Source organism: Lipomyces oligophaga (genome assembly GCF_038497815.1).
Source record: "Lipomyces oligophaga strain CBS 7107 unplaced genomic scaffold V1516scaffold_4, whole genome shotgun sequence".
In the NCBI taxonomy this organism is placed as follows: Eukaryota; Fungi; Ascomycota; class Lipomycetes; order Lipomycetales; family Lipomycetaceae; genus Lipomyces; species [Lipomyces] oligophaga.
In genome coordinates, this window is record NW_027117788.1 from 329,504 (window position 1) to 355,931 (window position 26,428).

The window sequence follows — 26,428 nt, forward strand, 5'->3', positions numbered from 1 at the left end:
CAAGAAACCCAGCTGCTGTTCACGTGAACAAATTTGTGACTGCTTTTAATTTGAGCAACATTAGGGTTTGTAGGGCTGAAGTTTTGATTTAAACCCTAAACAGATGCAAGTCACGAGTTATAACTGCAAGTACCAGCACAGCTAAGATGGTAGATATATATATAATTCATAAGCATTGATTTCAAATTAGTAATGACAGAAGTGTTAACTAATATTTTGCTTCCCGGAAGGATCTCGGCAGTTGCAGGTCCTCAACAGGAAAGCTCTTTTAGAACAGTTCTCGCAATGCACATCGTCGCAGCCCATTTAGTTGAGAATCCTCATATGAATGCTACCTGGATCGACACTCTTGGTTCTTTCCAGCCATTCCGAATGCGCGATGTTGTTATTGATCATTTGCGTGGAGATTATGATCATCCGGAGCAAGAGCAAGATGTAGATTTGTATCCCTCTAAGCCAACGATCGCAAGCGTTATGGATAGAATATCATTGATCCGGGCATTCGACGACGAAGGACTAATGGATTCACTCACAGATCTAGATACACCTTCGGCAGTATCAACCGAATCTGCTAAAGGGATCTATGTGGTCGACTCTGTGAGTTACATATTTACGCATGCTATGCGAGAGGACCAAATTACAGGTTTGTAGTCATTTGCCAGATTCATGTAGGTTTCAGCCAAATTAATGCAGCAGCAGGACACGCTAGCATGGTATCCTATTTGAAACAACTTCGCTTGGTGTCCATGAATAACCGTCTCATTTCCGTGGTAATTCCCTCTTGTACATACAAACATAACCTTCCGATCAAAAACTGATTTAAAAGCTTTTACTTCCTACTGTAGCCACATCGGAAGCAGATATGATTCGTTCACAGTTCCCTGGCATTGACATTAAACCAGCACTCGGTCCAACTTTTCTCTACACAATTGACTTCTGCGCTCTATTATTTCGTGATTCACAATCCGGAATACACATATTTGAAGTTATTGCTGATCGCTTCGACAATTCTGAAAATCAGTTGCTAACTTTTGAATTAGTATGTTTCATTCATCTTGTTAAACCATAAGACTGTTCATAGTGTTCTAACGTTTCTCCGAGACCAATCACAAGTTAGCTTTTCATCGGGCCGTGTCTGAATCTTGATTCTCGGAACTAAATACTCAAATCTGCTGTCCCTTTTCGAAAAAGATTTATAAGTGTGCTATGTTCACAGCTACCAGGCAACCCTCAAAGGTTTCGACCGTATTTTGGTCGTACTGGGAATCGTGAATAAGGGTGAGGTATCATCCATTATTGATAAATGTTGCGCAGCTTCTGCTTCTGCTTTCTAAGTTAGCTCCATGGCTCTTCATCGTGACAGACTTGCGAATCAAACTCACTATTTTGTACTGCAGACTCTTTGCTCCATACACTAGTCATTGTATCAACTGTGTCAATGGAGAGCTTAGCATTAGACTCTTTAATGTACTGAATGATCAATCCTCGATCAATATTTCCCATAGATGGAAGTGGCTTCCATTCGTCATCCACTTCTTGCTCATCGTCTTCATCTTCCACAGCAACAGATTGCTTCTCATTCCTCGCATCTCCATTAGATAAGGTCGACTTGCTCAGCTGGCGATCCGCTCTTAGCTTTGCAGGAGCTGTTAAATTTGAATCCCATCCTCCTTTTTTGGCCTTAACAAATTTTATTCGCTCATCAACCTGCTTCTTCAACTTCGGAATGCCTAGTTTATCGGCCACTGTTGAATAGTATATTAATATAACTGCCTGGAGGGAGGCGAGAGAATTTCGACTGTATTTATCTTGAGTCCGTGATACAGTGTCTTGCAGCTGAAGAACCATAGGTAATCCATGTACAATTCCAATTAAACCTAGGCGAGAGACAATAGAAAGCAAAATCATATTTATGTTCATATAATCCTCTGAAGTATTTGTATTTTTCAAAGCATAGTCATAAATAGACGAATGGAGCTTATTCAAAAAAACAATACCTGTAGAAATACTCCCTAACACGTCAGGGGATTCTATCGTGCCACTTTCTGACAGTGAAGAAATCTCCATATTAAAGTACGCATATAAAGCATCAACATATGCATCTCGAATCTGCACGTCTGACGAGGTCAGTGCCCATTCAGTTTGATCCCATGATTGTATTGGAATAATCTTTCGATTAATCCCACCCGTACCGCTATTCGCTCCATGAATTATTTGAACAATGATCTGCAGTCCAATCACAATTGCTGGCTTTTCGGAAAAGAAAGACAGAGAGCCTTTGTCAATAAACTTTTCCAAGTTAATTGCAGAAGCCATTGTAGAACCCATAGTAGATGTTGGCAAGGACAATGCGATTGGCTCACTTCTGCCTTTGGGCTGACCATTGGACGAAACTGTACGACGTTCAAAGGGAAGAGGACGGATGCGCATCAGTATTTCTTCCGCCATATTTGCAATTTGATCAGAATAGTAAAGATGAGTTGCGAGATCTCCAATTGCATGAGCCAAATTATTAAGCAATTTCTCTCTCTTTGGATCTGGACTGACGTCGTTTAGTCGCAATAATTGAGTAATAAGAGAGAGTAAGACATGAAGCACGTCCAGAACAGATAATCCGATCAAGCTTACGTTAGAAGACAGTAAAGACGACATTAACTGAGTCACACCAAGTAAACTGTTCGTGTCTGATAGAGGAAGTTCCATGAGAAATTCGTAGAGACTTCTCAGCAATACGAATCGCAGATGGACGGGAATCCATTGCGCTAACAAATCGACAGCAGAGTAAACCCAGTTCTGGTCTGAAGGATGATCAATAACATATTTGATTACAAAGCGAGACGTAAAACGGATCTGAGAAACGTGCGTGTCAGAACAGTCAAACAATTTTTTGAGAGCGCGAAGAGCTAAAATGTCATTTTCATCATGAGGATTATCTTGTGTTATACTACTGATGCTAGCTCGATTGACCCTAGTTGATTCTGATGTATTTTGAGTGCGCTCAATAGAAGTCAAGTAATTATTTAGCTGAATAAATCTATCTTCTGAGTACTTCTTCAATTGATCAAGAATGACAGGCAATATTGTGCTAATCTGAAACCGAAGCTGACTAGAAGACGCATATAATGCACCTGATGAAGCTATACAACAGGCTGCCTGAAGACTAACGGCAGTCCAGTCGTCGCGCTCGCTCCCTCTTGAGCGAATGTCCATATAAAGTTTTATCAGATTGTCAAAATTTTGAATGAAATCGGAATCATCTGTAAACAGAGCACCATTGTGGTGCATACAAAAGACATCGAACTAAAGTTAGAAAAGTGTTAGAAGATTACTGAAATCTAGAAATAAAGGAAAATTGCTCACAATGGTTTCAGTATAATGACACAAGGCGAGATCGTTCGAATTCAGGACAGCAGTAATGATCGAGACAATGTGATCAGCAAATACATTGAGGTCTTCGGGACACTTCTCGATCAACGCAGTCGCAATGTCTAGACTGACCTGGACGTTACCCGCACGCCCACGCCAGAGATCTTGACGAATTTTTTGATTGAGATAACGGGCAACTTTAAGGAGCTTTGTCCGCCGAGATGAGACGTAGAAGAGCAAATACGAAAGCTCGGACGAGTTCGGATGTTTCTCGCCGGCGCGTCCGCCGGGATAGCACTGTAGAATCAGTCGCTGGTGTTTCGGACGGAACCGTGAACGCATGGCAGAATACGGGAAGGCGACGATGGAAATCAGCCCGCAGGTAAGGTCTACACAGTTGTAGCGGTCGTCTGGTCGCGGAGGATGCGAGTGAAGTTCGTGGCGGGGATGGGGTTGACGGAGACTATTTGAGGGCGCCAGGACGGGGTATTGCGGAAGCTAATTAGCACAAGAATAAGATTTGAAACGGAATATAATCCAGATCACTATTTTGTAGAAAAGGACGAAAATTCCTTAGGGTAGGCTGATAGAAGAGGCGGCCAATCCAAAGGAGACGAGGCTGGACCGAGGGTGAGGAAGATCGACGATGGCTGACCAGACGCGGTTGTGCTGATGACGTATCCAAGACTGCTCTCGAGAAGACAATTGCAAAAACAGCAAGAACAGTGGCAATCCAATACTAAAGAAACAATAGATTCGGTCCGAGAAATACAAAATTATCGAAGTAAAACTTCTGAAGTCGATGATTCTATGCTTGCGGCGTTTGACTAGCTATACATGCCTGTCCATTAGATAATCATATAATCAAATAGTACAAATAAATTAAAAATACATTGATCATAAAGAAAAAATTTCATAACTAAAATAAATACTACTCCAAACGTTCTTGCTTGAGAATTATTCAAGAAGGAAAATATTGTCCACATTCGCACAGATGGTTTCTAAAACTATTTCTTGTCGATTTGCTGTGACAGATTGATTGCCTAACAATATGGGTGCCCAAATTCGGATCAGCTCACTAAGCGTCATACCATTTTCTCGACTGTGATCTTGTACCTTCACTAAATGAAATGCCATAAGAGACAAAGTTGTGTAATTAGGATCCGGCAGTTCATTGACAAGACCGTGAATAGCATTTCGACGCTGAGCTTCGTTCGGAATATCTGCTGCCTGCACAAAACTATTGTAAAATGCATATGTCAGTAATGGCTCTGGAAGCATCTGAAAGTACACTTTAAGCAATGATGCAACGGCGTATACGTCGTTGCCATATAATTCAGGCTGCTGCATGAGATCAATTTCTAGAGGACTTCGGCTTTCAAAATTGTCTCTTAAATGTTGCATTGCCTCCATTGAACCCTGCGTCATGTATATTTTTGGAAATCCAAGACCCAAGTTTTCCACAACAGATACACACATTTCCACAAAATGAGGTGCTCGAACGTGTCCAACTTGAAAAATTTCTCGCTCTGTCGACATCACGGTCTCCAAATCGCAACCAAATAATACAACCATTCGATTAGCAGCCTCGTAGATCGCACCAGCCGGTGTAGACACTGGTTCTGTCTGGGCTTTGTTCATTTGCGCGTTGGGGTCCACTTGATATGGCGAAGACTGGGTTGACTGGGAATATCCATTTGAGGTAGACTGACCAAACTGGGAAGGATCAACTGGTTGGATACTCGGAGGCATGCTCTGAGAAATTGCTTTATTATTTGCCGATGCCGATGAAAGCTGAGCATTAGCAGCCGCGCTTGATTCGGATTGCATGCTTCGCTGATCAGCAATGTTCGAACTCGGGCCCCCATAAGTCGTAGAAATAGGTAATGGCTGACTGGTGGTACGAGAAGATCCTGCAGACATTACAGATGCGGATGCCAAGGGAACAGTAGCAGTAGTACTGGTAGTGGCCGAAACCGACCGAGCACTACTGGCTCCCAAGGACGCAGACTTTGAGACATCAATTCCAGTCTTTGATTTTGAGACATCAATAGAAGCATTGGAAGCATATGATGAAACGACTTTGGCTTTCCGTGATGGATGAGAAATGAACTGCACGGTGTCTCGGCGAAGCGTAGCAGACTTTGATTTCAAGACAAATCTTCTGAAGTCTTCTTTCGGATTTACATCAGAGGCGATATCTTTGAGGCCACGAGCTAAATTACATTAGAAAATAGCTCTTCCAATAACGTAAGAGCGTATACAAACCTTTACTATTCTCCGCCTTCATCGGGGAACACGATAAAGAATTACTGAGATGGTAGGCTTCGCATAAATTGGCATAACGCTGAAATTGAAGAGCTAGGCCCGAATCAAACATGTCAAGCTGATGACAAAGACGTTTGACAGTACTGGGACGTAATTTCTCCAACAAGTCTTTGAGCATTCTCTGAGCATCTGCTACCTTCTGCTTATAATCCAGCTCAGCAACATCAACTTTCCTTGCTTGCTCTTCTTGGAGCTGCTGGGGTGTTTTGTTGTTTTTGATATGGAGGCCGCTGCGTCTAGATTCTCCCAATCTAATTGCTTCAAGATCAGCGCAGGCCTGATTGTACCTATCGCGACATTTGAGCGCGACCTGTTCTGCTGTAATGACGTTTTTCTCGTCTGCCAGACCAGTGTCTTTCAAAGATTTTCGAACCTGTTCTGTTTCCTTGCAAAGTTTTGAGACCTCATCATGCATAATATTGAGCTGCGATGCGAATCGCTTCCCATGTTCTACGATTTGGAGCTGAACGGAAAATGCTTGAATCATGTGGACTGAGAGTGAATCAGATTCGTTCTTCTTTTCAAACAGTTCTTTTGCGTTATTTATCACACGCTGCAGACTTGTTGCACTTGAGATTTCAGATATTGACTGTTTCTTGGCGTAAGCAGCAAATTCCTAGTTTTGTCAGAGAAAGACATGGAGCGGACAAGGTTTAGTAAGTATAAATTTACCTTGCCAGTGACAATGGATGATTTGAGTCTTTTAGACAGTAGGTCGACGCCAATCTAAACCAGTCAAAAACTGTCAGAACTAAGACACCTAGTTTGACTCACGTCTGAATTAATAATTTTTTGGATCTGAACATCCTCGTAAGTGGAAGTTCCATCAGCCGAGGATGCCATAATTAGATTTGAAAGCCAGTCGTCTGCCCGTCTACCAAGCAGTCTTCTTTAAGGCAAAAAAATCGTCAAAATGGTTCGGTCGAATAAAAATAGCTGACACGGAATACCAAAAACCAGATGTTATTTGATAGAATCTTTATCAAATTTGTCGAACCTGTCCTAAAAGAAGGTGATTGTGGTGATCAAACTTGGAAATGCAAAAGCACGCGTCGAGGTTGTCTTGATTTAACCTAACCCAGTACATGTCCCGCGTATTTTAATTTGGATGCGCGACAATTTTGGGATCGAAATCAGCGATTTCGACAGAAGCAGAACAGAAAAGCAGTATCGGAGGCAGAAGCAATGACTAAAGAGCTCCTGGAGAGCGCATTACAGGAGCTTATTGAAAATAGTCATGAACTAACGCCCTCGTTCGTGCCTTATTCGATTGGAACCCCGACGTCGCTCGCCTTTCTACGCCAGGTTCACAAAAACTTTCCTATGGTGTACAAAGGTACGCTTACCAGAGGCTTTAGATTACTGTTATTTACCGATATTCAGGTGCCGTAGATCATTGGCCATCGCTAGATTCAGAGTCTGAGCAATTCTGGAGTAAGACATACCTGGTCGAACGGCTCTCGGGAACTGCGGTTCAAGTAGCAGAAACTCCGTTTGGGTACGGTTTGCTATAGAGCGCACGCTTTGCGCCTAACATAGACTTACAAGATATCATAGAAATGCAGATGCTCCTGTGGATGGGCAATATTTTGTTCTACCACACACGAGTAAAATGGAGTTTGGGGAGTTCATTCACCGCTTGACAGCAGACGATGATGAGGACAAGGCTGTCTATTACATGCAATCGCAAAACAATAATATCCCAACAGAGTTTCCTATGTTAAAGGGAGAAATTGAGCTAGATCTACCTTGGGCATCAGAAGCATTGGGTAAGTAGGTATTTGAGTTCAAGGCATAGATTAATCACTCACAAGAGTCGAGACCTTTCTCCGGAAGCCGTGAATTTATGGATAGGAAGTGGGCGAAGTACAACTAGTTTACATAAAGGTAGCATTCTTAACTTATATCTATAACGTGAATGTATTGACAGGACACAAGATCCTTATGAAAATTTACATGTACAAGTTCTGGGAAAAAAAGTATTCAAGCTGATAGCTCCTAGTGAGTATGTTTGCGTCAGAGGTATGCCGATGAACCGATGCACGAGGAAAAATCTAGCATTGATTGATTAACAGATTGATTAACAAAACTCAGAACGCGATCTACTAGAGCGGCAGTATGTGAAGCATGACAGTCAATTCGAGCTTAAGGAGATTTCGGACAAGAATATTATTCCTTGGCCTACTATGGATCCACAGCATATTGATTCGAAAGATAAATGGCAAAGACAAAGTCGCGTGCTCGAGGTTGTTCTCGAGCCTGGAGATATGCTCTATCTTCCAGCGCTTTGGTTTCATCAAGTGGGCCAGGAGTCTGACAATGATGGCATATGTTGCAGTGTGAATTTCTGGTACGATATGGATTACTCGGGACCACAATGGACCACAAATAACTTTCTACGTGCTTGTGCTTACGCCGTGGAAGGTCGAAAACCAACTAGACCGACTGAAACAGACTTAGAGATTACTGAATGAACAGTGCACGTGACATGACTCGTCCTTGGTTATCAAATTGTACACAAACAACTCATAGATGTAACCGATACTATCGATGGCCGAATCGCTCTCTCCTTCTGCTTTGGGAAGTTCGATTGATACTAGGTATATATGTAAGACTACGAATGGCAAATGCGGCCAGCTAATGTCTACTGCTAGCTGTAATTACGTAGTCTTTAAATTATCCACTGTGCTCAAATGATCCAGGTCTCGCGGTCAAGACTAAGCGCAGATCCAGGTCTGAGCGGAAGCTGCTGTTCGCTCTCTATGTGACACTAGACCCACATATTGTGAGTACAGCTACCACTCATTGGCATCCCTCTCATTCCACGCTCTCTCTTCCGACTTTCATCTTTTACAGTCGTCGTTTGGTTTGGATTTCCGGAGTTTTTCGGGTTATTTCTCGTTCAGTCAACCTTTACCCAGATCATTCGTTCATTTGTGCTCTCTAGACGATTTTTCGTCTTTTTTTTCCGACTCGATTAAGCTGATTCCCGCCAGCTCCGACATCTCTCGTTTTTACTGGCTCGCACCTCCGTATTTGTTCGATAGCGCTCACCATTTCGCCGCTCTTTTTTTCCATTTTTCTCAAGCGAATCTAACTGAGAAGATCTTTCGATTTATCTACTAATTCTCGCTGATTTTTGTGCGCTTTTTTGTGTCGGTTATCGCGACTGTTCTCGACCTCTCTGCTCTAATATACAGGTTCTCCTGATCGCCGCAGCTACTTTGCACCTCAGCACCCTCGCTCAATTGCCTTCTTCTGTCTACCCAACAGGAGGAAGTCAGCTCTACTACAGCTTGGCTAGTCATCTACTCATACACGCAAACGCACTCAACCGAAGACGGGACATCAATCCCCTTTTTTTGAATTTTTTTTTCTCTTTCACACATGCAAAGCATCAAATGTGTGGTCACCGGTGACGGGTACGTTGTTTTTTCTCTTTCCTCTTCCCCATCACGGATTAGTACGGTGGGCGGGCCATTGCGTTAGACTGGGCTTCCCGTTGAGATCTTCCCCCTTATCCAGTCTCTATGCTCTGTACTCTGCCGACTCCCTGTACAGACTACCTGCATTTCCACTGTGGTGTCCCACTGCGGTGTACTTCTCCGATGGCAGGCCCTTTTTTATTCTGCAGACCCACTTGACCGAGGTCTTGCATTTCTAATTTATTTTTTTGTTTTTCGCTCAGTGCCGCTGTGATGGGACCTCTAGGAGTTTATACTGATTTGATTTTAGTGCTGTCGGAAAAACATGTTTACTTATCAGTTACACAACAAACGCCTTTCCGGGCGAATATATTCCCACAGTGTATGTTTCTGTCATCTCTATTACCAGTCATAGCTTTTTGGCGAGTTAGATATCATCAATTAGCGTCTGATTGACCCCCAATTACTACAATAATTTGAGCCCCTTCAATGCTAACTCCCAATCCAGCTTCGATAATTATTCCGCAAATGTAATGGTCGATTCGAAACCGATCAATCTTGGTCTTTGGGATACAGCTGGCCAGGAAGATTACGACCGACTGAGACCGCTTTCGTATCCGCAGACTAATGTGTTTTTAATCTGTTTCTCGCTAGTCAGTCCGCCATCATTTGAAAATGTGCGAACCAAGGTAAGTTTTACTATTTACTGTGCGCCCAGGGTTACTTGGTTTTTAACTTTCGACCGCTTAGTGGTACCCTGAAATCTCACACCACTCGCCAAATACTCCTATCATTCTAGTTGGCACTAAGCTAGACATGCGAGATGACAAGCAGACCATTGATAATCTGCGTTTGAAGCGAATGGCGCCGATTACCTACAGTCAAGGACTACAGATGGCCAAAGATATACATGCAGTCAAGTAAGCAATTCCGAAATCCGATCCGAATCCGTATTGACGAATGATTGTAGATATTTGGAATGCTCAGCACTGACGCAGAAGGGATTAAAGAGTGTGTTCGATGAGGCCATAAGGTACGAAGCTGTTACGACGTGCTCGACGATGAGATATTAACAAAATATTAGGGCAGTACTCACGCCGAAGGCACCGCCAAAGAAGACTAAAAAATGCATGATTTTGTAGACTTAGTTTTTTTTGGACTTTTGATGAATTTTGGAGCTACTCGAGTTGCAGGTGAATGAAGAATTGTTGAAGTAATTGATGTTATCAGTCTTGTCTTTTTATATTTGTCTGGTCCGATATTGTTTTGAATGCTTGAAAGTTTATTGGTTCATTTTTTTTGTTTTATTATTGTATTGTTTTATTGACTTATTTTATTGTTTGACTTAATTTTTATTTTTGATATTTCCTTATTATTGTATGCTTGATTACATAGAATGGGATAATAATTGTACTATTCTATTACAAACTATGACTTTTGAGCAACTCTAGTCATTCTTGACGGATGTACAAACGGGGCTGGCTCGTGATCACTATTTGTCCGCTCGTCGGTTGTGGCAGATTGTTTGGCAGATTTTGATGCATTTGAAGAGATTAACGATTTACGTTCCTTTTCTAATTTTTCATTCTTCTGCTTCAATTTCTCCACGCGTGCAGCGCTTGAGCCGCCTCCGCCGGCGGTTAGCTCCACATTGATCTTTCTGTTTTCAAATTCCGTATGGTGTAAGCGTAGACAGACGTTCATGCGTCTGCTTGCGTCCTGGCCTGTGAACTCGGCAAATGCGTAGCCTTTAAGCTTGCCAGTTTCTTTGTTCGATGGCAAGCGGATCAGATCAGGCTTGCTGGCTGCCAAGTGTTCAGAAAGTGTTTCTCTAGTAGTTGAGTACGGAAGGTTTCCGACAAATAGAATGAAACGATTGCCGTTTCCATTCAAGGTTGCGATATCGATTTTCTCGCGCTTCCGCTTACCGCCATCTTGAACATCTGCAATCGACCCTCTGGATTTTTTATTGGTCTTGCTTGGCTCCATGACTTCCTTCTCCATAGCCACTATCTTCTTTCTTTTGAGCTCCTTCTTCTTCTCGTCTCGATCGTGCTTCAGCTGAGAATAATCCTTTTCGCTCATTGTCTTCGTCTGCTTTGTGTACTTCTCCTTGTTTTTGACCGCCTTTCGGTACTTTTCAGCGCTTTCCTTCCGCTTCGACATCTTTTTACTGATTCCCATTTTGTAATCACCTTATTAAATTTCCAAGCTTGTTGAATTCTCGAGGCACTGTCAGGCAGTCTTTCGTCGCGCTATGCTGAATATCGAAACGATTAATTTTTCTACAGTTTCTGTTGGGAGGAATACCAAAGACAACTGACAACTCCCAGCTAAAAGTAATTCATTTATCAAAGAACTATGATATCATACTACATATAATCGTAATAATTACATTAATCACTCAATAGCAAAGCAATATAAAACAAAACCATACAATTTAGTTCTCATCCCAATCCATAAAATTCACATTTCCTAGCGCCAGTCTCCATTATCGTTATTATATCCTGTTCTGAAAGCGAGAAATCAAATCAAAACCTTGCCACCCTAAAATTTCAAATTCTTCAGTTCTATCATCCCATTCCTCTTGTCCATTTGCTTTTGAACCCAAAATTACATTTATCGTCTTACTCCTGCTAAACAAACACAATTAAAACGGACAATCGACGCTATATATTAACGTCAATGCAATATTACTTGTATGCAGCTAGGTGCTAACTGCACACATCCAAATTCTAGTCTTGTACACTTTAAAGAGATCACGCACAAGATCCCTAAAGTCAATGCGTCGCGTCGCTGTGTAGAAAAACGTCAGCTTTCTTCGGTCCCTGGCTTTTGTCAGTATCCATTGAATAGATCTACAAGCATCTCAACTTACCACTGATACTCAGCATCGCGAAGATTCATTTCTAGATTGCGCTCACCAATCTTGTTGATACACATTCTGAGTGCTTTGGCCTCGTCGAACTTTTTCACAAACAGCTGCTGGATTTCCATAGGCTGCGCAAACCGAATGATCTGCTTCGGCTGCAATATGCTGTTCATGTTTGCTTCCAACTTGGGACCTTCCTCAATCACAGAAAGAGCCGCCTGCTGCTCATCAAACTGAATTTTCTTCAATTGACGAGCAGACTGCGCAGACACTCCGTCTTGAGTAACTTTGCCCAAATCTTTTCCGCGATCACCATCAACAATGACAAGATCTCCCACTCGCACATGTAGTCCCGATCCATCTGGCAGATAAAAAACATCGATCCGACCTCCTTTGAACTGTACTATATATAACCTCTGCAACTTAGAGAATCGGTCAGTAGAAGTATGCATCAAAGATTCTGTGTTGTAGGCAATGAACTTAGCCAGATGCAGCGATCTACTGGTGGCGATTCTATCATCTTCAGCAAAAGTGAAATAAGAATCCACTTCATTAACAAGATTCTGATAGAACGGGCTATTGCTCGAAGGGTTGGTAACCAAATACGAGGTTGTCCCAGGAGCAACAGAGGCAGTGGTCTGCTGGTCAGCACGTGGAGCAGTAGATCCGGATGAAGTGCCATCGACAGGACTATCTAGAGACATTGCAGCCAAACCATTGAGACTTGACACGGAGATACTAAGTTGCTGTTGCTGTGGTTGCTGTTGCTGTGGTTGCTGCTGGAGTTGAGTGGCCTGAATTGTTTGAAATGGCAAGGATAAATGAGATCGGTCTTGTGGAAAGTTGGGCTGCATCGGCTGGATAGGCAGACCAGGGATCTGGGACTGTGGAAGAAGCTGATCACCAGGAGCAAAGGAGTATCTGCGAAAACTGTTCTGGTTCTGGTTCTGGTGTTGGTTAGGCAGAAGAGGACGGCTGTTCCAGATATTAGAAACAGGAGCATAAGACATTGCCTGATGCTTGGGGGCTCCATTGCCGATTGGGCTGATTTCAAAGCCACGACGATAATGAGAGCTAAACGGATCGTTCATTTCTGCAATATCAGCTGGTTCGTCATCGTCAAAAACAGCCTGGTCTTCACTTATTATTGAGGGCAGGGAGAAGCGAGACGAGTGCTGATGTGACGGAGGAAAATCGCCCTGGGAGAAAGAAGCGGAACGGAAGGACTTTGGAAACGGTAGGTCAGAGACCGGGGCAAACGGATCAACCGTAGAAGAAGGAAATGGAGGAGAGATATCCCGATGATAGGAATTTGGGAAGCGTGAAGGAGGGGACGTAGACGAATTTCTTCGAGGAGGATGATTGAGCTTTTGTTGGTGCGGGTGGGAGTGGGAAACGAGACCAGGCGAGACGGAAGCGTTGGGGTTGCCGTTCGCAGTGACGGAGGCAGGTGCGGGTGGAGGAGGCGACGACCAAAGTGTTCTGGATCTTTGCCAGGGCGAAGAAGAGGAAGAAGAGTTGATTGAGGGATCGGCGGCATGCCAGCGATCGGGATCAATAGAAGAGGAAGCTGGATGGGAGATCACTGGGGAGAGAGCCTCGAGAGAGACGAGTCGGGGTCTGGAGGCGAACTCCGCTGCATAAGAGGGTCTTCGGGAGGACACAGCTGAAATACCGCCCTGAAGAGCAGAATCGAGAGCAAACGAGTGGTCATCCTCGTCATCATCCTCCTCAATCGCGGAATCCAGGGGTCTGTCGAACGGTGGTCTGAAGGAGAGGAGTTGCTGGAGAGGATCGGCGGAAGGTTGATCTGAAGTAGACTGTGCCGTAGAAATAGGACTTGGGTAGGTGATGGCTGGTGCTATTGTGATGTTGTCTGCACTGCTAATGCCTGTATTAATTTCGATGTTGTTGATACTGCTCTTGTTGTTGCCACTACCGACACTATTGCTGTTATTGCTGACAAGGTCGCTACCACTGCGCAGTTGCGAGACGGTGGACGAGGACTCTGAAGAAGAAGACGATGCTAGATCGGCACGACGCTGCAGAGCGGAAAAAGTAGCAGCGGACATGGTAGAACGTTGCTATGGCGATAATCACGAAAACTATATCAGAAGAGAGCGAAAAAGTGGCCGTTCGAAGATGATTGCAAAGGTGGACAGAAGAAAATTGGAAAAAAATTGGTAAAGAGAAGGCAGAAAACAAAGAAATCTAGCTGCGAAAGGTGGAAAAAGATGTCCTTAATTAGGCCTGTGGTTTCCTCTTTTGGCTAATTATATTCCGTTTACGGAAATTTTTGCTTGTTCAGGAAACTCTTCATCTTATGACGTGGGAACTTTTGTCGCGTGATACAGATATGTGCACCTGCATATGCCGGCTACGGCATAATCGTGCAATCGCTAATATTTCCCCGCACCCGCCGCAGAAGGCTAATGACTGTGGCTGTTGGGAGACGTGTGGCTTGATTTTGATTTTATTTAATCGATTATCCCAGTTCTATGGTCCCTGGACAACTCATCAAATCATTGTTATGCCGCTGTTTGAATTCGCAATCATTTATCATAGTTTTATTTGAGATCGCATTCGCAGAATTAGATACAAAAATGTCCATTGTTCCGGTATCGCCTAATCCAAACTTGAAGCCGATTCGGGGCTCATCGCCGCTTCTCTTGACTCCTCTGCCGTCGCCTTCTCGCCGCCCTTCGTTAACTGTCCACGCACTTCCTCCTCAGATCTTGCTGCCCTACCTCAATCGACCTGCAGAGCTTTCTCTGCTGATTCGGTACAATTCGTCCTTCTTTGGTCTGCTCGAGCGCTCGATAGGCTCGCAAGTATACTCGAAGACGCTCATGCCGGTGCTATGTGCGCCGCGGGAGTCTCTCGACGATCTGCAATTTCTGTCTGTCGTCAAGCGCATAATCTGCGGGTCTGCACAGAACTCGTGCAAATTGTGGACTGAATTTTGTCGAACAATCGGCTGCGACTGTGACGATGTTCCCGCATCTACCTATTCCCCACTGTCCGATCGTTCGGACTCGATCATTGAACCGACCACACCTGCCCAATCTCCTCTATAGTTTTGATTATTGTATATCTGACGATTTGGTTTTGAATTAGGCGTCTAAGTTTGGGTAATATAATATAGTAAAGTATGCGACAATTTGTATAAGATCAGCATTTGTTTATGTCCATATCGAAGTTTGGGATTTTTTATTATTTATTTAGGATTACGCAGTTTCTATTTCTCCACATTTGGCTAATATAATATCCCTAGAAAACATAATATTTTATATAAATTTTCTCACCTTCGTCGTTCTCATCACATAATCGTAAGATTCCTCTTCAAGATCTTGGAACATTTCCACGTGTTAGCCAGTTGATATCACGTGTGCACAAACACCTTACCTCTCTGTGCACGTCAACCTATCCGCACATGCGCAGCAGATATAAGCAGTAAATATATATTCAATTATATCTATATATATCCACAATAACATCTATACACGAACTAACCGGAGCTATATAATATTCATACGATGTCTTCCCAAAGAAAAAGAGCAAACCTTTGCGTTCCTTTCATCCCTCTTCCCCTAAAAGCTCCAGATGATATTTCCTCTATGCTGGCCACTACACTTCCAATGGTTGCCATGTTTCTAAGGTATTTATTTCGTCATTTCGTGCTGGTCGCAACTAACAATTCAGAAATAAGTAAGCTTTCATATGAAAGTGTGACTTTGTCTAACACGCAAGCAGACTAATTGCATGGGCTTCACTCCTTGTCACCTTGCAATCATGGCTTAACGAAAACGAGTCTAACGACGAAGAAAGTAGTGGCGGAAGTCCTGGTTGGCTCAAAGTTGTGTAAGTTCGCAATTAAGTTGGTCGTAATAAAATTTACTCAACTCGCTAGTATGAGCTTGGCTGGGCTTTTGGTTTGTTATCTAGACCTTTTTGTACCTGCAGGGAACATAGTCGGTACTTTCAGCAGCTCCTCAAATGACGCCGTGATCACAACTCGTCTGTCTATGGCTCCCCGAGCCTCCGCTACATAATGTACATCCTCCATACAAACCAACTTGCACTTTAATTCAATTTATTTATCATCTTGCCAAAATTACAATATAAAACAAAACTCCCTGGTACTCCTCCTCCTCCTACTACTATCTACTCGGCCCAACATTCCTGCACAAATCGATCCATTGGAATCGGCTTTCTAGTAATTCCCTTTATCCACGGGTGGTTCAACATCTGTCGAGGACTTGCTCGCTTTTTAGCATCCTTCTCCAAGCAACAGGCTATGAAATGTCGAAATGATTCAGACCACTTGATATTGTTATGAGGTTCGTCGTGCAATCTCGGCGGCTCCATATCAACGATGTAAGAAAGAATTTCAATCGGCATTAATGGTGGTTCGCCTTCTGGTGGAAATGGAAACCTATGCTGAGCAACTTCTAGCAATGTTAGTCCAAGCGACCACACGTCCGACGTAACCGAGTAAGGATGACCTTGAATTCGCTCAGGCTACATTGTTAGCCAAATTCGTCTGAAGACGACCAATATTCTCTCTACTTACCGCCATGTAGTACGAAGTTCCCGTAAAAGTTGTTGCTAAACTATTCACAACCTCACCTGAGACTCCGAAGTCGCAAAGCTTGACTTGTCCCTGGCCGTCCAGTAGAATATTCTGAGGCTTAATGTCACGATGAATAATTTTACGTTCGTGCAGATACGACAATCCGCTCAGTACCCCGTACGCTATATGGCCCAGAACCTTCTCACCAATGCGACCTCCGCGAGACTTGACATGCTTATATATGGCTTCCAGTGAGCGACCTGCGCAATACTCCATTGCAATCGAAATGCTGGCGTTGTGCTCGTTCACAAACCGACCGTAGTATCGGACAATGTGAGGTGAATTGCATGATTTGTTGAACAAGAGCTCGCGCAAAACTTGTTTTCGAATTTCGGGATTCGGATTTGCAGGAATCGTCTTCAGGGCAAACGTTGTCCGTCCATATACCAGCTGGCACTTTGTCACACTGCCAGATGTGCCTTCACCAAGCCGAGCGATCTCAATGATTCGTCCGTTGGACGCAGCATGCTCCCACCCTTCCTCATCCAAATCTTCCACATCTGGATACGTAGCATCATATTTTAATGGCTCTGAAAATGTAACTCTTGTTTCAGACGCAGCTGTAAACTGAGCGGCGATAGCATGGTTGGCTGTCGGCATGGGAAACGGAGACTGATCTACGTCTACCATAGATATATCTTCGTGCTGGTCATATTCATTTGCTAAAGTGTTGATTCTCAAGGATGGAGTAGCTGCTGAGGTACCTGTGGGGGTTGGCGATGAGAGGGTGGACAGATGCAAGTCGGGTATCGAATGGTGATTGCCCGAGGAAGCCGCCGTGCGCGGAGTCAGCAGAGATATCGGCGGAGGCTCATCCGGCGTCGAAGACAAAATACTCGAAGATACAAATGGGACCGGTGGTTGAAGCAAATTTGAATTTGAATCTGAAATCGAGGAGGTCAAGGTCGAGGAACTGACGGCAGCAAGGGCAGGCCTTGGAGACACGGGAATAGACAACGATAAAGGCTTAATCCTAGGCGACGGGGAAATATTACTGGTCGGATTGCGCAAAAGCGGAGGAGCCGACATTATAGCTAATCTCTTCGGACTTTGTAGCCTGGTTGTAGAATAGAGTCACTTTGCGGTCGTGGAATCTGTGCTGCCGAAGATATGTTCAAGCGAGCCGAGAGCAGTGGCAAAATCAGATGAGTAGAGTGACTGATCGGAACAACGCAGGACGTCAAAAAGAGTAGATCCCCGAATACAATGAAATAAACGACTAGTGTAGTCGGAATGGAAGAAAAATTAATCAATCAGAGAGAATTATTGACTTTGTTACTATTCAGTAACTAGGGCTGAGAGAGTTCCCGGGTGTGTAAACCCAGGGCCATCCTGCAAACAATCCCAGCGCAAGCCAGTACTCAACAACTTTCTCTACAGCATTTTCTACGGCACTAAATGGTAACCAATACGCAAACACCTCCAGCTATAATAAAAAATCATAAAGAAATTCAATTCCAACGTTGCACCTATTCATCCGCCCATCCATGCAGCTGCAAGTTCACCAGCTTCCAAAATATAAGCTCGTCCTTCTTCCAGTTGTCTAATTCAATAACAATCATCTTAATCCAAATCCCTGACTCTCCTCGATCGCTCGTCCTAGCTTTTCCTCCAGCTTCTCACGACTCGAATATCGATACAAGCACAACTGGTTGAAACATGTGTGAGAAATGGGGTACCGATCGCTATCATCTCCCAGTCGAGAAATTTTGAATATCAAGTTCGCGATTCCCGTAGCAGGTATTCGGTCGGACCCGGTTACAAAGGTCAACAATTTCCGTTGCTGGGCTACATCCATTCTCTCAAAATATTCCCAAAACCATACAACGACCTGTTCTTTGCTCTCCACCTCGTCCATGCTATTTTTGCCGGTATTGGTGCTATTCGTGTTACTACCATGCGGATCTCCATGACTACTGCCATTGGATCCCCAGCCATCGTAAATAGCCACAGCCCTCAATGCAGCAACATCTAAACCTTCATCCGATCCTCTGACAAGTAACTCGATTTCTTCAGGCCTAAATAATGTCAAGGCGTTTCCCCCAATGACATGGTAGAACCCTCGCTTGAACGGCTGGAATTGACGACTCACAGACACATCAAAAATAAACTGAATGTACTTATTTACGAATTCTTGCCGGTTTCCATTCGTGACAGCCCGATTTTCGCCTCCCGGCATCAATGGTACTTGGACTACCGTCCCATATATTTCATGCTCGGCAACAAAATCGCGACAAAACGTCTCCTCCACATTTCCATTGAAATCAAGAAGCTTTTGCAACCCTTTCGCCAAGCTAGGCTTTAAAATCATCAAATCGGCGAGCGTACAAGGACAGCCAAGCAATTTCTTGAACAACGCTCGAGGAAGCTGAATGTCTAAAATTGTCGAATTATACATTGCAAGACCTAGAACAACGCCGACTAAGTAATATTGGTCAGACGTCTCAAATGTGGAGTGATTGAACCAGCAATAATTTGATTCTTCGTCATACGTGAACATTCCATTTAATGGATCGAAAAGCTCTCTGACAAGAAGCAAAAACCATTCCTTCCGCAATCCTCCTGCATCGACTCCATCTTCTCCTACAAACTCGATTTTGAGTCCCTTCTTGAGTTCCATCTCGTTGCTCGAAATCTGATTTAAAGAATCCTCGATTATACAGTCACGACGAACTTTCAAAACTAAATGTGGATGAACAACTCGCTTATAGTTGAGTGTGGAGAAAAAAGCTTCTCTAGCCTTGATTTCCATCTGGCGACGCGCATCATATTCCAAGATCGTAATTTTGGATCCCATAGATAGGAAAAAGGGATACTGACAAAACGTGAATAGCGTCGAAGAACCGCCAACTGTACTTAGAGAACCCACGCTAGAGGAACTAGATTGGCTATCCGAGATTAAATGAGAGGACTTTGCTTGAGAAGCCAAGCTCTTGGAACCTGTAGCTCCAACTTGATTTCCAGCGGGAATCAAGGTCGAAAGACGAGATATAGGAGCAGTAGAAGGCGGTGCAATACCTTGCTTTTCCCAGCGATCAAAATCATGAGTAATGTCGATATAATCAACCATAGTATTATAGAAACAAGACGCAGGTATTTTTGAAACTTGGATGTTAGCAGCAACTTATATTGTTAGCACATTAATTGAAAAAGCCTACATAAAGCACTACTTACAAAATAAAGAAAGCGTACGGGCTGCAGCACGGATTCTCCAGTCTTGCCCATACTGTTCTAACTTGGCTCCGCCCAGACGTGAAGTGCAATACTTGGAAAGCCGGTGCGATGTGAACGAATTAACCAGTTCGACTTTTGCCTTAAAGCTGGAAGTAGAAAGACGGGCAAACCAATTGACTAAATAATGATGGCATGCAGCATTAAGACCGCTAATGAGACCGCAAAGACGTTTGATGATGGCCGAATGGTTTGTTTGAGAGGCATTAATATTGCGCACGGAATATAAAACAGGATTTTCAAATATAATTAATAATACCCTAAGGTCATCAGGAGATGATAAGATTCGACCGGGCCGCTTTAAAAGCGATTCGGTATACTTCAGCAAAAGAGTCATAGGTTCATCGGTTGGACAGGACAAGACGTAGCGGTAGAAAAACGTAAGAGCTGAGAAGTCTATGCCAGTTTCAGAATATGAAAATCCTTTGGAGTTGGAAAAGGAACGATTGAGAGCATCGAATGACTGGAACACCAGTGAGATCCGATCGAGAAAATCAGAGAGATCAGAAGAAGATAAGGATGAGGAGGACGGAAGGGAGTGCAGATATGCGGAGTCGATGATGGGAAGACGTTTAACAGGAAGAGGATTAACATCGTTCGTAGTCTGACAGACTGTGCAACGAAAGCAAGGAACTGAAGTAGGATAACGAAGAGAAGACATACAGCACATACACAAACCAGTTATCTAGAACAAAGGTTAGAGACAAAACTTCCAGATCGTACATGCCAATATGTCCCGACAAACAACAAATACGCACCAAAAGGGAATGCGCTGATGAAGAAGAAGAAGATGCGATACGTGTAGAAGAATTACGCGACAAATGAGAAGCCGAGTTTGCCCTCTGTTTATCACGACGGGTCGATCTGACGGTTGAAGACCTCAATACACCTGTAGAATCTGTAGACGACGATGTAGGAAGTACACCCGCTATGTCTTTGAGTTCCCGTTGTGAAGCAGAATGAATTTGTCGAGAAATTACGTGAGTCAGAGCTGCAGGGAAGGAATGAGCTCGCGAAGTCGCGGAGGAAGAAGGAGAGGAAGAAGATGACGAGGCGTGTGTGCTGTCTGCCCGAGACGAAGAAGCGGCCGAAAATGTGTTTAGCGGCATTTTCTAACTGGTATCAAAAGAAAGCACAAAAAAGACGCGAATTTGTAGCAATAATTTGAACGAAGCGCAGAATTAATAGATATCTATGCGTCGTCAACACAGATAAACAAATAGCGGCAGATCGTGCAATATTTGACTCCGCGACAACCGAAACCAACGAGCGAGAAGCAGAATCAAGAAGCAATCAGGAGGCAACACGCGGATCACCAATCGAATAAAATTGTTTCTAATCGGACTTCTTCTTAAAAAAAAAGCAAAAAGAGCAATTGTTGATGCTTTCGTAATCCCTGATTTCAACGAATTCAGCGATCAGAGACCGGAGACCAAAGATCTAAACAGCTATGATCTCACGTGATTATATGAAATTACCTAATATAATATATAATTTGTCTTCGTAGCGCGCACAAGCAAATACTTTTGGTATATATCTACATGAATAATTTACATGTAACGAAGTGATTTTTTTTTATCACATTTTGATATATACATGAAATGACTTCAATGGCCTCGCTCGATCTGAAACACAAGAACACGATTCTTCTGATCCCCACGGTGTCATCAGCAAACGTTCCTCAACTAGCTCTTGATCTCATCATTCATACTCTGAAAATACCTTTCCACTCTATAGTTGATCATCATGGCCTCCTCTATTCGTTTGCGGGTCCTGTGGACCATTTCGAGGACTACCCAGCTGTTCCAGACTCTGATCAAGGCCCGCCCACATCTCGACCCAGAGGAATATGTTCTGCCCTCGAGCTATATCACGACTCCAATTTCACCTGTCTTGTCCAGCGCTCTCCTACTTTGCCGAAACTTCGTTCTCAATTTATTTCAGATGTCCTTCTCCCCTTGATTACTGAAAATAGCTTTTCTCGGGTTATCTTGCTCTCATCCGCTGACGCTTCTCTTCGTCCTGATCCAGATCAACTTTCTTTTCTCCGAATATCTGTTCTTCCAGATCTTTCTGGTCAGGTTGCTAAGCTTTCAATATCAGAAGGGATTACATCCCATTTGCCAGATCCGTCTTCTTCAGAATTGTCAATTTCCTTACCCGAAAGCATTCCCGGGTCTGGAATTACCATCCCCTTTCTACGACAGGCAGTTGCCAGAAAATTGAACGTCGAGTCCATTATACTATACGCCTACGATGGCGACAATGTTCCTGACGCCAAAAAACTGGCTCTCTTGGTATTCCAGTGCCTAGCAATTAAGTCTCCCCGAACTTGGATCCAACCATCCTCCTGGGACGGTGTATACGGAAAGGATATGGATGAACATATTGAACATGGCCTTTATGGCTGATCTCCGTGCTAGAAATGGCTTGCTATTGAATCTATGTACATATTATGAAATAAAAACTTCAAAATTTCTTTCAAATCTTGTTCTGCGCAGAGATGTCTTTCTGCAACATCGACTGTCTCGGTGTCTTTCTATCTTTCAACGCTTCGAATATAGGTGCTCGGACGGCAATGTCTGCGTGCTTCAATGCGAAAACTTTCACCAAAGCTCCGTTTTTGGGAACTTTTCCCGAAATCCTAAGCTCGACAAATCCAATTCCCCTGAAAACGACATCAGCACCACCTCCATCGATTTTGACTTCCGCAACCTGCTTTATGTTCTCTGCATCCTTTACATGCACCAGCATTCGTTTACTCGAGTCTTCATTACTTGCAATCTTTATTGCAGTTTCCAGATTTCGATTCACATGTATGACGCCATGCTCCCTCTGTGAAATCATTGGCCAGACAATCATATTCACATCTGGACTCTCGATAAAACACAATCCACCAATGTTCAGACATTTTCCTTGCTTAAGAGTCATATGCTCTCTTCTTTTTCTGTCTAAAACTCGTCCAGTTACTATGCTCTTCACCATTTTATTCTTAACTTGATCCCAAATTGAGTTATTTGCATCTTCAAGTCCCGGAAGGTCAATCAATTGCTTTTTTTTGTTGTTAATATGTACTGTGTAATTCATCGCTGCGCGTGTGAGTCCTGGCCAGAAACTCTCACCCGGACCTTTCGTTTTTTTGTTCGATACAGAGTCTAACGCCCCTCCTGTTTCCCTAACTATTGCTCTGATCAGACTGCTTTTTCCTACGTTTGAATAACCTAGAAAAAAATTCAGAGGACCTAGTCGCATGGACAAATTGTGGATTCCCCATCCGCGCTTAGATGACACAAAATATAGTTGATCTTCTCGGAGATTGTTCGTTACTTCACAGGAAAGCCGATCAATGTATTCTGTAGTCACAGGATATCCTACTTTTGCAGAGAAGTCACCAAGACCGTAAGTCCACAATGAAAACTGTTCCTGCTGATGCACATCACTCAGCACAGCTGCTAAATCCTTTCGAAAACGACTGGATCTGGGCGTACTCTGGTATGCACGAACTCTGTTTAAAAGTTTCAGGACGTAAGGCTTTAGACGCTCTTTGATCTCGCGCCGCTCTCTCACCAGCAAATCAGATCGAGAGACGACATAAATCACTTTACGAGGCATAGCTCCGAATCTGGCTAATAATCGTTCAGCAGGGATGAATGAAAGCGGAAAATCATAGGCATCAATAACCACTACAACGACATAATTTTGACCGCGAATGGACCTGAATAGTTCTTGGTATGGAATTGGAGGTGCTTCTTCATATCTGTTCTGATAGTATATCGAATGGCATCTCTGGCATAGATGCGTGAACTCATTCACATTTGAATGATCATGAATAATTGCAGTTTCAGAGGTTGCCGATCTTGTCAAATTCTGGACAAACTTATCAGTCAATTCAGGCTCGAACTTAACAATTCTGTCGAGAATGGCATCAGCTTTCTCAACAGCTGCGTTCTCTAATCTGGAATCAGGCCGCAGAACTTCTCTCGGGGTAGGAGGAAGATAAGTTACCCCACACGATTCGCATGTCAGTTCTTGTATAGGAGGAAGCGCGTTACGATAAGCAGCAGTATCACTGTTTAGGTAGACATCAGGCAGATTTCCTGATTTCGAAGATAAAAGACACCTCGAGAAATGCCATGCCACGGTACGATTCGAATGTCTTGATGACCTGCTTGAGCAGAATAATTTTGTCCTAATACGTGCTCTCAGCTCAATTGGAGCTGTCCCATTCGTCATACAGCGAAATACAGCTAGTAGCTCCGCCATCTTAACTGCTATTCGCTCTGAAACATTCACGCATATCAATACTAGGACAAGCAGCTAGGAAGTTTTACATCTCCCAAGTAAAGTCATCTATATTATATTAGTCAGCTGAAACCTGAACCTGGCTGAACCCATGAGACTGAACCGAAACTCCCAAAGCTCTCCACCAAAAGTCATCACAAAACCACCGTCAGCTTCCACTCGTTTTAACTGTATTTCTTCCTAAGGCTCAAGTTTAGCTGATCGAACCACCACTTCAGGAATTTTTAATATTTCCTTCGTTGTAAAAGATTTGTATGACATGCTTCGCTCAGTTTGCAGATTCGTTCCGGAAGCAGTGGCTAGAAAGTATCTGCTTTCGAACTTAGCCAGGTGCAGTCCGCGACAACAGACTTATCTTACAGTTCACAATGGAAGCATCTATGCACGACAAAGGAAGCTTATGAAACTTCAGAACATCGCGGGAGTGTCGTTGCTATCGCAGAGACGAACAATGTTTATTCAGACAGCTACCACGCCGAACGAGGACGCCTTGAAGTTCATTCCTTCAACTCCTATTCTTCCGGAAAATGCTAGGACAGTTGAGTTTGTCAATGGAAGGGAAGCTCATTCATCGCCTTTGGCTAGAAAATTATTTGCTGTCGATGGCGTGCAAGCAATCATGTTTGGACATGATTTCATCACGATCGAGAAGGATCCAGACACTAATTGGGCCGTGCTTAAGCCGGAAGTATTTTCTATCCTGACAGAGTTTCTTAGTTCCGGAGCCAAAATTCTGCTTGAAGATACGATGGCAAACGAAGACACTATGCCGCAGGAAGGAGACTCAGAGACGGTTAGTATGATTAAGGAGCTAATCGATACTCGAATCCGTCCTGCCATCCAGGAAGATGGGGGTGATATCGAATATCGTGGTTTTACTGATGAAGGAATCGTACAACTTAGATTGCGAGGCGCTTGTCGTTCTTGTTCCAGTTCTGCTGTTACATTGAAGAATGGAATCGAGGCAATGCTTATGCATTATGTGGATGGAGTGTCTGGTATCGAGCAAGTACTAGATCCTGAAGAGGAAATTTCGTTACGCGAGTTTGAGAAGTTTGAGGCCAAGTTGAAATCGGAAAGGGTCTAAGATTATTGATATGCGCAATCATCAAACAAATGTAACTGAACTATTATAAATCCACAACTCCTTATTAACACCTTTGTTTCGTAACAAACTAGAAATACTATTTAACCTTCAATTTTCATCATCCTCGTCCAGCTCTTCATCTGCAAAAAAAGACGCCACTTTTGGCATCCGTGAGCTAGAAGATGATCCTGATTCGAACGAATTCCGTACTTGCTCTTTCACCATTGTATCTTCCGATACTATATGTTGTTTGAATTCATCTCCCCCCGATTCCTCAAAATGCGCGTCGTCTGACCTCGAAACCGGCTCTGAAGACTCAATCTTGTCTTCTTCAGAGTTAGACTGGATTGATGAATCCTCATCGTCCTGGTTGAACGCAAAAGATTCTCCAACAATTTTTTTCAATTCTATGATTAAATCTTCGCTTTCTTCCAGATATTTAGTATCATCGTATCGTACTGTGCTCGGCTCCGAGCTGATTATTGCCTGGAGGCGATCACGTTTTAGCTTTGTAGCTTCCTTCAGGCGCTGCGGAGCTGTTTCTAAATACACAGCAAGACTGTTGATAATAAGTTAGTAAATTGATAGAATTCGCAATACTTCATTGACTCACTCTTTGGCCTGTCGAATACTCTTCAGTCTACGACCGTCCAAATTCCGATATCTGTCGTTTGCAGTCTCGTCTGCTCTACCACCGCGCTTCCTACGAGCCGCCATACGACCACCCTGGGCCCGCAGCTGAGATCCAAACCCGCCCTTTCCTCCACATAGTCTTCCGCTAAGACGTAACCCAAGGGGATGATTGCCTTCCCCAGCTAATGAAATTAGAGGCACTGAAAGATCATTGGTTAATGGGCGACCGCACGATCGGGCCAAATAGACATGATCTCGTGTTGAAACCGGCAAAGCAGACACTATTATAGCACATGCATCGCTGAGTAACAGATCGCCGGGAAATCTTTCGACAATATCGCGTAAACCAGATATTCCGCTCCGAACAACAATGTCAATCTCTTTCTTTGTATTTTTCATCCTGATTATCCAATTCTATTACTATTGCTAGCAATTTTATTGACAGGTTTCAGAGGAACTTGACCATTAGCTCTGCTAGGAATTTCTACAAGAACGTTCCTTCCTATTCTCCACAAACGCCTCAACAACAATGGGACAAACCCTAACTCCCA

The 26,428-nt window shown here is 43.5% G+C and overlaps 15 protein-coding genes across 15 annotated transcripts; 7 read left to right on the forward strand and 8 right to left on the reverse strand.

Annotated features, from left to right (window-relative positions):
* The first annotated feature begins 179 nt into the window (after positions 1-179).
* V1516DRAFT_674688 (uncharacterized protein) lies at positions 180-1,533 on the forward strand. The gene is made up of 4 exons (XM_066922131.1): positions 180-643; positions 700-770; positions 827-1,039; positions 1,102-1,533. The coding sequence occupies exons 1-4, from the start codon at positions 193-195 to the stop codon at positions 1,144-1,146; spliced, it is 780 nt and encodes a 259-aa protein (XP_066777226.1). The 5' UTR covers positions 180-192; the 3' UTR covers positions 1,147-1,533.
* On the reverse strand, positions 1,167-3,873 carry V1516DRAFT_324373 (uncharacterized protein). Its single transcript, XM_066918899.1, has 3 exons — positions 3,361-3,873; positions 1,383-3,300; positions 1,167-1,320 (listed from the first exon to the last, which is right to left on the reverse strand). The coding sequence occupies exons 1-3, from the start codon at positions 3,706-3,708 to the stop codon at positions 1,217-1,219; spliced, it is 2,370 nt and encodes a 789-aa protein (XP_066777227.1). The 5' UTR covers positions 3,709-3,873; the 3' UTR covers positions 1,167-1,216.
* A 450-nt stretch (positions 3,874-4,323) lies between these two features.
* Positions 4,324-6,537, reverse strand: V1516DRAFT_664155 (uncharacterized protein; the record flags this gene model as incomplete). Its single annotated transcript, XM_066920566.1, has 4 exons — positions 4,324-5,582; positions 5,635-6,310; positions 6,367-6,420; positions 6,469-6,537. The coding sequence occupies 4 exons, from the start codon at positions 6,535-6,537 to the stop codon at positions 4,324-4,326; spliced, it is 2,058 nt and encodes a 685-aa protein (XP_066777228.1).
* A 298-nt stretch (positions 6,538-6,835) lies between these two features.
* On the forward strand, positions 6,836-8,536 carry V1516DRAFT_674700 (phospholipase A2). The gene is made up of 7 exons (XM_066922132.1): positions 6,836-7,030; positions 7,078-7,192; positions 7,252-7,463; positions 7,516-7,581; positions 7,633-7,716; positions 7,789-8,294; positions 8,349-8,536. Exons 1-6 carry the CDS (start codon positions 6,880-6,882, stop codon positions 8,166-8,168), a joined length of 1,008 nt encoding a protein of 335 aa, XP_066777229.1. The 5' UTR covers positions 6,836-6,879; the 3' UTR covers positions 8,169-8,294; positions 8,349-8,536.
* Positions 8,537-9,081: 545 nt separating this feature from the next.
* Positions 9,082-10,261, forward strand: V1516DRAFT_623542 (P-loop containing nucleoside triphosphate hydrolase protein; the record flags this gene model as incomplete). Its single annotated transcript, XM_066919627.1, has 6 exons — positions 9,082-9,116; positions 9,430-9,501; positions 9,628-9,808; positions 9,870-10,039; positions 10,090-10,152; positions 10,204-10,261. 6 exons carry the CDS (start codon positions 9,082-9,084, stop codon positions 10,259-10,261), a joined length of 579 nt encoding a protein of 192 aa, XP_066777230.1.
* A 196-nt stretch (positions 10,262-10,457) lies between these two features.
* V1516DRAFT_674709 (uncharacterized protein) lies at positions 10,458-11,468 on the reverse strand. The gene has a single exon (XM_066922133.1). The coding sequence runs from the start codon at positions 11,301-11,303 to the stop codon at positions 10,548-10,550; it is 756 nt and encodes a 251-aa protein (XP_066777231.1). The 5' UTR covers positions 11,304-11,468; the 3' UTR covers positions 10,458-10,547.
* Positions 11,447-14,211, reverse strand: V1516DRAFT_711866 (PSP1 C-terminal conserved region-domain-containing protein). Its single transcript, XM_066924274.1, has 2 exons — positions 11,998-14,211; positions 11,447-11,947 (listed from the first exon to the last, which is right to left on the reverse strand). The coding sequence occupies exons 1-2, from the start codon at positions 14,061-14,063 to the stop codon at positions 11,827-11,829; spliced, it is 2,187 nt and encodes a 728-aa protein (XP_066777232.1). The 5' UTR covers positions 14,064-14,211; the 3' UTR covers positions 11,447-11,826.
* A 303-nt stretch (positions 14,212-14,514) lies between these two features.
* V1516DRAFT_674712 (uncharacterized protein) lies at positions 14,515-15,267 on the forward strand. The gene has a single exon (XM_066922134.1). The coding sequence runs from the start codon at positions 14,595-14,597 to the stop codon at positions 15,066-15,068; it is 474 nt and encodes a 157-aa protein (XP_066777233.1). The 5' UTR covers positions 14,515-14,594; the 3' UTR covers positions 15,069-15,267.
* Positions 15,268-15,471: 204 nt separating this feature from the next.
* On the forward strand, positions 15,472-16,105 carry V1516DRAFT_674715 (uncharacterized protein). Its single transcript, XM_066922135.1, has 4 exons — positions 15,472-15,649; positions 15,694-15,699; positions 15,745-15,852; positions 15,902-16,105. The coding sequence occupies exons 1-4, from the start codon at positions 15,528-15,530 to the stop codon at positions 16,041-16,043; spliced, it is 378 nt and encodes a 125-aa protein (XP_066777234.1). The 5' UTR covers positions 15,472-15,527; the 3' UTR covers positions 16,044-16,105.
* Positions 16,069-17,895, reverse strand: V1516DRAFT_674717 (kinase-like domain-containing protein). The gene is made up of 2 exons (XM_066922136.1): positions 16,565-17,895; positions 16,069-16,512 (listed from the first exon to the last, which is right to left on the reverse strand). The coding sequence occupies exons 1-2, from the start codon at positions 17,651-17,653 to the stop codon at positions 16,156-16,158; spliced, it is 1,446 nt and encodes a 481-aa protein (XP_066777235.1). The 5' UTR covers positions 17,654-17,895; the 3' UTR covers positions 16,069-16,155.
* Positions 17,896-17,921: 26 nt separating this feature from the next.
* V1516DRAFT_711869 (uncharacterized protein) lies at positions 17,922-21,260 on the reverse strand. The gene is made up of 3 exons (XM_066924275.1): positions 20,614-21,260; positions 19,799-20,540; positions 17,922-19,747 (listed from the first exon to the last, which is right to left on the reverse strand). Exons 1-3 carry the CDS (start codon positions 20,962-20,964, stop codon positions 18,183-18,185), a joined length of 2,658 nt encoding a protein of 885 aa, XP_066777236.1. The 5' UTR covers positions 20,965-21,260; the 3' UTR covers positions 17,922-18,182.
* Positions 21,261-21,465: 205 nt separating this feature from the next.
* V1516DRAFT_623722 (proteasome assembly chaperone 2) lies at positions 21,466-22,266 on the forward strand (the record flags this gene model as incomplete). The annotated part of the gene is made up of 1 exon (XM_066919633.1): positions 21,466-22,266. The coding sequence occupies one exon, from the start codon at positions 21,466-21,468 to the stop codon at positions 22,264-22,266; it is 801 nt and encodes a 266-aa protein (XP_066777237.1).
* A 16-nt stretch (positions 22,267-22,282) lies between these two features.
* On the reverse strand, positions 22,283-24,191 carry V1516DRAFT_674721 (uncharacterized protein). The gene has a single exon (XM_066922137.1). It carries the CDS (start codon positions 24,116-24,118, stop codon positions 22,337-22,339), a length of 1,782 nt encoding a protein of 593 aa, XP_066777238.1. The 5' UTR covers positions 24,119-24,191; the 3' UTR covers positions 22,283-22,336.
* A 145-nt stretch (positions 24,192-24,336) lies between these two features.
* Positions 24,337-25,369, forward strand: V1516DRAFT_674722 (scaffold protein Nfu/NifU N terminal-domain-containing protein). The gene has a single exon (XM_066922138.1). It carries the CDS (start codon positions 24,417-24,419, stop codon positions 25,242-25,244), a length of 828 nt encoding a protein of 275 aa, XP_066777239.1. The 5' UTR covers positions 24,337-24,416; the 3' UTR covers positions 25,245-25,369.
* On the reverse strand, positions 25,111-26,417 carry V1516DRAFT_674723 (telomere stability and silencing-domain-containing protein). The gene is made up of 2 exons (XM_066922139.1): positions 25,858-26,417; positions 25,111-25,803 (listed from the first exon to the last, which is right to left on the reverse strand). Exons 1-2 carry the CDS (start codon positions 26,274-26,276, stop codon positions 25,353-25,355), a joined length of 870 nt encoding a protein of 289 aa, XP_066777240.1. The 5' UTR covers positions 26,277-26,417; the 3' UTR covers positions 25,111-25,352.
* Between the last annotated feature and the right edge of the window lie 11 nt (positions 26,418-26,428).